This window comes from Bufo gargarizans, chromosome 10, assembly GCF_014858855.1.
Source record: "Bufo gargarizans isolate SCDJY-AF-19 chromosome 10, ASM1485885v1, whole genome shotgun sequence".
Taxonomy (NCBI): Eukaryota; Metazoa; Chordata; class Amphibia; order Anura; family Bufonidae; genus Bufo; species Bufo gargarizans.
The window spans coordinates 122490394-122500730 of NC_058089.1; the positions used below are offsets into that span (position 1 = coordinate 122490394).

At 46.7% G+C, this 10337-nt stretch overlaps 1 protein-coding gene across 2 annotated transcripts in view; it reads right to left on the bottom strand.

The window, feature by feature from the left end:
• The window catches only part of NFAT5 (nuclear factor of activated T cells 5), a 104819-nt gene extending 98969 nt beyond the window's left edge, over positions 1 to 5850 (bottom strand). For both annotated transcript variants that reach the window (XM_044270665.1, XM_044270663.1), the window contains exon 1: positions 5496 to 5850. In XM_044270665.1, the coding sequence (XP_044126600.1) occupies positions 5496 to 5586 (91 nt within the window). In that variant the 5' untranslated portion in view covers positions 5587 to 5850. The remainder of the gene's footprint in view (positions 1 to 5495) is intronic.
• Between the last annotated feature and the right edge of the window lie 4487 nt (positions 5851 to 10337).

Genomic DNA, 10337 nt, shown 5'->3' on the forward strand with positions numbered 1-10337 from the left:
GGCAGGGGTAGCCGGTAGGGACAATTTAGGGAGAGTACACCTTCCCCACCCCACCTTGTCTGTTGCTGGCCTACAGATCACCTGGTGTCAAGTAACCGTGAGTCTTTCAATATTTGGAGACTATCTGGTGACAAGTAACTGGTTATAGAACTGCATGTTCTATGCTTTATCAAATGTGCCGGTGTCATATTGTCTATTGTCCCTGTTGCTTTTTAATATGGTATATGCACTACACCGACTGTTGCATCCTGAGTGTTATCTATATTATCCATATATTATCTATGTTTTTGGGGGTTTGGTTTTTTATATTCTAATGATTATATAAAAAGTTAAATTTTAGGGGTTTTCTTGTTCAGTGATCTAGAGTTGTTGCGATATCAAATTTTTGATTCGGTTTCGATACCATAAAAAAGTATTGCGATACTCAATACCATTCGATACCACGCGAAAAAATGAACCAAAAAAGCCACATGCATTTTTAAAAATGGCGAATCGAGCAGTTTTTATTTATTTTTTCTGTTCCGGCGTTCACCACATCGATTTTTTTATATATTTTAATAGTTTGGACTTTTCTGACGTGGCTATATGTAATATGTTTATTTATTGTTTATACATTTTATATGTGAAATTGGGAAAGGGGGTGATTCATACTTAATATTTTGGTAGGGGTTTTTTTTACAACTTTTTTTTTTTTTTTACACTTTTTATTGAATAACTATTTCCCCCATTAGGGGCTAGAACCTGGGATTTGTTTCATCCCTTGTCCTATTCACCCTAATAGAGGTCTATCAGGGTGAATAGGACTTCATACTGTCCCTGCTGTCCTGTGCATAGTGCACACAGCAGCAGGGAGATTACCATGGCAGCCAGGGCTTCAGTAGCATCCTGGCTGCCATGGTAACTGATCGGAGCCCCAGGATTACACAGCTGGGGCTCCGATCAGAAGCTGCCACTGCTACCATTGAGGGGAGGGGAGAGGACCATGTGCCACTGCCACCAATGATTTTAATACTGGGGGGTTGAGAGGGGCGGCCGCACTGTGCCACCAATGATAATTACCCCTTAATACAGGAGGCAGGCACTGGCAGATCAGCGGCAGTTAACCCCTCAGGTGCCGCACCTGAGGGGTTAACTGCCGCTGATCGCAGCTCCCTGTCAGGGGCAGGGTGCCAGCAATGCGATTCTGCTGCCGGCACCTGCCTCCTGTATTATGTGTTAAAGACTACTTTTCCTGGGTCCAGACTTTAAGTATTAGGCTACACAGAGCGGCGCCCAGAGATGTCCCAGCACTTACCATTATCCACTGTAGGGTTGTTGCGGGTATCGAAATTTCCATACCCAATCGATACTTTTGTCCCGGTATCGATACGATACTGGGATTTTCATTTTTTCGATACTGGGCTGCGCAGTCTAGTATCTCTGAACATGAGCGCGCTGCTCTCAGCGCGCTCATGTTCCCTCAGCAGCACACGGGAGAAGGAAGCAGTGTCTCCCACCCCCCCTGTGCCGCCATTAAAGAGAGAGGGGAAAGCGCACTGTGCCACCAATGATAGGACTTTTCCTACACAGAGCGGCGCCCAGAGATGTCCCAGCACTTACTATTATTCCTGGGCGCCGCTCCGTTCACCCGCTGTGCGCCATTACGGTCTCCTCTCCTGCTCCATATGCTAATTACTATCGGAGCAATGGGGAGGAGACCATCAGCTTCTCTAGTGGGCGTTCATTCTCCCTGCGCTGCGATTGGACAGCGCTACAGCCAGGGGAGAAGGAACGCCCACTAGAGAAGCTGATGGTCTCCTCCCCATTGCTCCGATAGTAATTAGCATATGGAGCAGGAGAGGAGACAGTAATGGCGCACAGCGGGTGAACGGAGCGGCGCCCAGGAATAATAGTAAGTGCTGGGACATCTCTGGGCGCCGCTCTGTGTAGGAAAAGTCCTATCATTGGTGGCGCAGTGCGCTTTCCCCTCTCTCTTTAATGGCGGCACAGGGGGGGTGGGAGACACTGTATCCTTCTCCCGTGTGCTGCTGAGGGAACATGAGCGCGCTGAGAGCAGCGCGCTCATGTTCAGAGATACTAGACTGCGCAGCCCAGTATCGAAAAAATGAAAATCCCAGTATCGTATCGATACCAGGACAAAAGTATCGATTGGGTATGGAAATTTCGATACCCGCAACAACCCTACAGTGGTAATACTTTCTGGAAACTGTCAGCAGCCAGGCCAGAAATACCCAATTATATTATAACCTATGGAACAAGACCCTGAATAAATGAAAGGGGATGTCTGCATTAGAAACCCCATTCTCAGATACCCTGAATAGAAGGCGGTCGCCCAGTCAGGACCCTCATCTATCAGACTCGGAAGATCTGTGCATTATTTGAACAGCCTACGGATGGGGGCAGTGTAATGCCACATTTGCCCTGTGGTGGCGCTGCTGTACTAAACACCTGGCGTCACAGTTTGAGGCAGATTGCTGCTGATCAATAGGGGTTCCGGCAGCAGAGAAATCATGCGATCAACTTATCCTCAGGGGCCCCTTCTCACAAATCACCTGCCCGCCACTGCGAACCCACCAAATTTGCCCACAGGTTTACCATGAACAGTATCGTTAAGCAGCGTAAAATGACGTCACCTAGCAGTGTGATAACCGCGTGGAACTCGTGGGCTTTATCTCCTGACATCTCATCACAGGCTTGAAACGCGTCAGCCGACTTTCCGACAAACACAGCCCTGAACAGGTCTTATCTACGGGTCCGAACATCCCACGGGCAGAGGTACGTGATGGGGGTACAGGATATTTATTGTACAGGGAAGCCTCCCAGCAGTGGGTCAGGCTGACTCTGAAAATACGGGGTGTTGTATATTCAGCTAATTGTCGATAATTAAAGCCAATTCAACTAAGAATAACAACCTGCCGATCCGGTTTCCTTGTACTGTATATACTGGCATCAGCGAGAATCTCCGCTCTTGAGATTACAGCGCTGACTCTGTATTCGACCTTGGGTTAGTGACCTTTTTACCAACTCTGCCATGTGGGAACGCCTGACATAAATCTCGAAGACAATTCATACGCCCAGGGAGGGAACCCTTAAAGGGGTTGTCCCATCTCAGACTATGGAGACATATTTTGCTAGGATATGCCCCTATTGTCTGATAGGCGCGGGTCCCACCGCTGGCTCTCGCACCTATATCGAAAACAGAGCCCCGAAAGTGCATGCGCAGCCGCCCTCCGTTTATTTCTATGGGGCCGATCGGTTTACCTGCCATTGCAGCAGTGAGCAGTGTAATTACGGCTCCTCCGTCACATTTGGGATGGAGTGTAACTACTAGTGAATGGGATGGAGGAGCTGTAATTACTCCTGCTCTCTGCTGCAACGTCGATGGCGAGCAGCTAAACAGAGCACAGCACCCTTCAAAAACAGCGGATCGGCAGGGGTGCCAGAAGATGGACCCCCACCGATCTGATATTGATTACTTATCCTGAGGATAGTTCATTAATATTGGCAACTGGAAAACCCCTTTAAATCCTGTATACTCCAGAGCTGTACACACTATTCTGCTAGTGTAGCTGTGTACATACATAACATTACTTATCCAGCAGAATAGTGAGTGCAGCTCTGGAGTATAATACAGGGTGTAACTCAGGATCAGTACAGGATAAGTAATGTATGTACACAGTGACTGCACCAGCAGAATAGTGAGTACAGCTCTGGAGTATAATACAGGGTGTAACTCAGGATCAGTACAGGACAAGTAATGTATGTACACAGTGACTGCACCAGCAGAATAGTGAGTGCAGCTCTGGAGTATAATACAGGGTGAAACTCAGGATCAGTACAGGATAAGTAATGTATGTACACAATGACTGCACCAGCAGAATAGTGAGTGCAGCTCTGGAGTATAATACAGGGTGAAACTCAGGATCAGTACAGGATAAGTAATGTATGTACACAATGACTGCACCAGCAGAATAGTGAGTGCAGCTCTGGAGTATAATACAGGATGTAACTCAGGATCAGTACAGGATAAGTAATGTATGTACACAGTGACTGCACCAGCAGAATAGTGAGTGCAGCTCTGGAGTATAATACAGGATGTAACTCAGGATCAGTACAGGATAAGTAATGTATGTACACAGTGACTGCACCAGCAGAATAGTGAGTGCAGCTCTGGAGTATAATACAGGATGTAACTCAGGATCAGTACAGGATAAGTAATGTATGTACACAGTGACTGCACCAGCAGAATAGTGAGTGCAGCTCTGGAGTATAATACAGGATGTAACTCAGGATCAGTACAGGATAAGTAATGTATGTACACAGTGACTCCACCAGCAGAATAGTGAGTGCAGCTCTGGAGTATAATACAGGATGTAACTCAGGATCAGTACGGGATAAGTAATGTATGTACACAGTGACTCCACCAGCAGAATAGTGAGTGCAGCTCTGGAGTATAATACAGGATGTAACTCAGGATCAGTACATGATAAGTAATGTAATGTATGTACACAGTGACTGCACCAGCAGAATAGTGAGTGCAGCTCTGGAGTATAATACAGGATGTAACTCAGGATCAGTACAGGATAAGTAATGTATGTACACACTGACTCCACCAGCAGAATAGTGAGCGCAGCTCTGGAGTATAATACAGGATGTAACACAGGATCAGTACAGGATAAGTAATGTAATGTACACAGTGACTCCACCAGCAGAATAGTGAGTGCAGCTCTGGAGTATAATACAGGATGTAACTCAGGATCAGTACAGGATAAGTAATGTATGTACACACTGACTCCACCAGCAGAATAGTGAGCGCAGCTCTGGAGTATAATACATGATGTAACTCAGGATCAGTACAGGATAAGTAATGTATGTACACACTGACTCCACCAGCAGAATAGTGAGTGCAGCTCTGGAGTATAATACAGGATGTAACTCAGGATCAGTACAGGATAAGTAATGTATGTACACACTGACTCCACCAGCAGAATAGCGAGTGCAGCTCTGGAGTATAATACAGGATGTAACTCAGGATCAGTAGCTTTACTATTGGGACCCTAGATGAACCAAACGTAATATTGTGTGATTAGCTGTTGGACATAATAAGTCTGTGAAAATGAAAGCATTATAAATGGACGGTTATCTATAAGGAGTCTCTAAGTTATGTCTATAAAGCTTCTAGAAATGAGCAGATGTAACGTGTGACTGATCGGAGGTCCAGGGAGTTCATGCACCGGAGTTATGTAATGTGTTATGGCTGCTCTTTCTCTCCCCATAACCTTAAACCCTTTGAGTCGTCTTTGGGAACCGAACTGCTAAAGAATATCACAGATTTATGATGTGGTCTTTAGATGTTTCCGAGGCACCGCCCTCACATTAGTCCAAAGTAAGTAAAAGTTAATAGTTAAAAAAAATGCGTCACTTGAAATATATGACATTTTTTTCTTGCATTGTCTCCCAGGTTTCTGCAGTTCCTACGACCTGCTGCCTCTTACCTCTCCTTCTCACTTCAGGAAGAAGACCGCGGTGTCGCCATCGACTCGCCAGCCGTGGAGCGGAGAAGATGTCCTCAGAGAGGGAGCGCATAACGCTGCTGCCTGTCGGACCGCCCGACGCTGGTCGACCTCTCTACCTTAGAGCAATGTTTATGGGAATCAATAAGGGTCTTTATGTTGTCTCTAAAATCCAGGAACAGCAGCTCCTTCAGCTTCTCACGAAGAGTCCTGATCGGTTTGGCTGTTTTGGCATGGGCACAGTAGCACTGTGTTAGACCTGGTCGCTGCTGCCCTCTCTATATGTATAGGGTCAGATCTTTGGTGCCACGGGTCATACAGCAGAACTCTGAGGCTGACACGCCGCAGCTTATCAGGGCCAGGAGCTTCATTAAAGAGAATTCTTCTCTGCTGCTCTGCCTAAACCTGTCTGACAGCTCTCAGGCTGTATCCTTTCACGTTAAACACCTTGGTCCTTCTCTCTGTCGTCTTTGCTAAAAATTAACCCCTCGCACAATATTGCCTTTGCCAAGAGCTTCCGAGCTCTGGATGTCAGGTAGCTGGCTGGGCACGGTGCCTATAGGACATCATGAAGGCTGGATTGATCTTGAGATGTGCAAAATGCATAGGGCTAGCAGAATGGTACGTGCATACTGTGGGGGTCCAATATGACTGATAAAATGAGGTCCAAGACGCTAGATATGACCCATTCTTAGAGATGGGGTTGCATTTACGTGGGTTAGTGGCTTCCGTCTGATCAACTTCTCTAGATATAGTCAGTGGGGCACTGCTCTTGAGTCACGGACTGCCCGGTTATGCCAGGCAAGAGATTAAAGGGCTGTACAGTTAAGTTAAAGGGCATCTGTCAGCAGGATCAACCCCATTATAGCAGGCATTAAGCCTGATAGGCCTGACCCTCCTGATTAAAAAAAAATACCTTTCTTCCAACAATCCATTGCTGTGTTTAGGAGAAATAACTGAATATTCAAAGTAGGGCTGAAGTGCACTGAAGGTGGGGCCTAGCCACTCGGTGCACCTTAACTCCTCCGCTCTACTTTCTTGGACTCTTCCCCTCAACCTCTCAAGTGATGGGGAATCAGGGAAGCCGCTAAGGTGCAGCCTCCAGTCTTCTCGGGCATGATGCTACAAGGTTTTCACACTTGGATTTGGGGATTTTCTGCCATTCTTCTGCAGATCCTCTGAAGCTCTGTCAGGTTGGATGGTGACCATCGGTGGACAGCCATTTTCAGGTCTCGATTGGGTTCAGGGCTCTGGCTGGGCCGCTCAAAGACATTCCCTGAGTTGTCCCTAAGCCGCTCCTGTGTTGTCTTGTTGGAAGGCGAACCTTCAGCCCAGTCTGAGCTCCAGAGCCCTCTGGATCGGAACCATTGACCCAGTCTACGGTCCAGAGCGCAGTAGATCAGGTTCTCATTAAGACTATCTCTCTACTTTGTTTTGCTGTTTCTTCTAGACATGTCACTTAGAACTGAGGTTAGAAAGGTTCAATTTTGATTTCATCAGACCGGAGAATTGTGTTTCTCACAGTCTGAGAGTCATTTAGGTGCAAACTTCCATGTTCTTTCACTGCGGAAAGGCTTCTTTCTGGCTTCTCTGCCATAAAGCCCAGATCGGTGGAGGCTGCAGTGATGGTCGACCTTCTGGACGTTTCTCCCATCTGCACACAGGATCTCAGTCAGAGTGACCATTGGGTTCTTGGTCACCTATCTTGCTAAGGCTCTTCTCTCCCAATTACTTAGTTTGGTGGGGTGGTCCAGCTCTAAGAAGAGTCCTGGCTGGTATAAAATTCTTCCAATTAAGAATTATGGGGGGGCCACTGGGCTCCTTTTAGTGCAGCAGAACAGTTTTTGTCCCCTTCTCCAGGTCTGAGCCTCCACACAATCCTGTCTCTGAGCTCTACAGGCAGTTCTTTATTCCTGATAGCGTGGTTTTTGCTCGGATATGCATTGTCAGTGTGAGACCTTACATAGACAGGGCTGTGCCTTCTATATCACGTCCATTCAACTGAATTTACCACAGGTGACTCCAGTCAAGGTGTAGAAACATCTCAGACATGTTCCAGAAAAATGGGAGGCCTCAAAGGGTCTGAAGACTTATGTCCATCCTACATTTGTTTTTCCTTTTTAATACATTTATAAACATTTCTAAAATGTTTTTTGTTTTTTTTTGGGGTAGTGAGAGCAGATTGATGGGGGGAAAGTGTATATTAAATTATAATTTTTTTAGCACAAGACCGCAACATAAACTGTGAAAAAAGTGAAAGGGTTTGAAGACTTTCCAAATGCTCTGTATGTTGAATTAGCAGTTGTGCATCCATGTGTTAATGTATAGAGGGCGAGCCCCAGAATCTCAAAAATCCAACTCTGCCTTAGGCTTCATGGGTGCTGTCTGCATCCGCACATCCGTTCTGCGGCCCCGCAAAAAAGATAGAACTTGTCCTATTCTTGCCCGTTTTGCAGACAAGGATAGGACGCTTCTATTGAAGTGAAAAAGAAAATGGCAACATGCACAGGGTCAGGATCCATGTTTTTGCAGATCTGCGACTTGTAGACTGCAAAACACATCTGGTCGTGTGCATGAAGCCTAGGGCTGGGCTGATATCTGCACGATGTCCTCACGGAGCCTCCAGTGCAGATATAAAATAAAACTGGGACTACAAGGCGATCTTTGCCACAACGCTCGTCGCACAACCAAACACTGACGTGTAGCAGCCACTAAACTGAATAGGGTGTCGGCCCAAGATGCAAGCTGCCACAATTCCAGAATTGCAACAAAAAAAATAGAGATTCTGGGGGTTTGTAATTGCCTGTAATTATAATTTTTGAGTTATTCAGAACAATGTATCTGTATAGTGACACTTAATTTCTTATTTCTTTGTCCGGCTCACTGAGGTGGCCGCACGTGCTCAGTTTCATCTTTATACTGCCCCCTGAGCTGCAGCAGAAAGGACACTCCCCTTGAGCTTCTGATGATTGGGGAGATCTCTGGATCCATGTGAGGTGCGGGGCTGGTTCTGTCTTTGTTAGAGATTGTCATGTCCTATATGATGTCAGATTTTTTTTTTTTACATTAGTCATGGGATAACCCCTTTAATAATAAAACATAATGTTTGCAAATGTATTAAAGGGGTTATCCAATTTCATGAAACAACCCCCTCCCCCCACCCCATGTGCTAGGCCCCTCACAGGTAATATACTTACCCCGCTCCCCGTGGTGCTCCTGGTCCCCGCACATAGATGAAAACATCCGGTGTCGGGGGGAGCAGGCAGGGATGGGGACGAGCCTCCCTAGCATCGGGGTGACCCTAAAGAGGCTCCCCCCCCGACACCGGAGAAGCGGTGGTGCGGGGACCAGGAGCGCCGCAGGGAGCGGGGTAAGTATATTACCTATCAGGGGCCTAGCACATGTGGGGGGGGATGTTTCTGAAATTGGATAACCCCTTTGAAGGGGTTATCCCACTTAGCATTTTCATACTTACCTGCTACCGGCTGGGGGCGGGCTTTATCTTGATTGAAGTCTTTTCCCGGCCGGGCCGCGCGCTGGACTGAATGCGCACACCACCGCGCATGCGCCATGGTGACTTATTCCTGGCCAGTATAGTACAGAGTCGACGTGCGCATTCGCGGCTCTGTACTATTCTGGCCAGGAAAAAGTCACCATCGCGCATGCACGGCGGCGTGCGCGTTCAGGACAGCGAGTGGCCCGGCCGGGAGAAAAGAAGGAGTCTTCTGTGCAAGCGCGGCCACCGGGATTCCGGAGAAGAGTAGTGGCCGTAACCAGGGGAGACCGAATGACAACATTGAGGTAAGTGGGGATGAATTTTCTCCTAAATGGTGGGAATTGGTTAATCAAATATATTTACAAAAATGATCACTGTCAAATAATTAACAAATTTAACAGTGATCATTGTGATGGGATACCCCTTTAAGGATAAACAAATGTAGGATGGACATAAGTATTCAGCCCCCTTTGCTATGAATGTAGCTCCGGGGACCACCTTGATTGGATCAGAGATGATTTGGAAGGCCCATTGGAATGAATGGGTGAGGCCTTACTGGAACTGGACGGGCCCACCTCTGTATGAATGGCTCCTGAAAAGCCACAGTCATGAAGGGATTATTATGTGGCCAGCAGCCTGCATTTTACAATGGCATTCTTGTGTGAAAGCTAATACAATCAAGGTCTTTGATGGAAAAACTTTGTGAACCCTCCTATTAACTGCTGTACACTTCTTTATTGGCAATGCCCCAGAACTGTATTCATTGGGCGCTGTGCTTGTCTGCAGACGTCTTCATTAGAACCCGGCTACAGATCGTACTAGGACTTGTCATCGGGATTGAGCCTCAGCTGACAACCATCTGTCCCGACACCACCACACACATGCATGCTGATTTTCTGACCGATCATCGGTCCGTCGGCCGTTTACACGCACAGATCTTTTGTGATGCAGACCATCTATTGGCCTGATTGGCCAGAAATTGGTCAGATAATCTGTTGGTGTAAATACAAAGAGCGACTTATCCTCCTGAGAACAAAAGGATTGGACGTGTTAAAACTATGGATGAGCGAACCGACTTTGGTCGAAACATCCGAAGTTGATTCGCATAAAACTTTGTTCCAATACTGTACGGAGCAGGAGAATGTATTGGCTCCGATGAGCCAAAGTTATTGCTTCGATAATTCGGGTAATAACTTCATAAACTAATTTGTACTGTAAAAAAAATTTTTTTCCCGAACTCAGGTTCGGTTCCAAGTGGCACTGCTCCGTACAGTATTGGAACAAAGTTTTATGCGAATCGATTTCGGATCCAAAGTCGATTCGTTCAT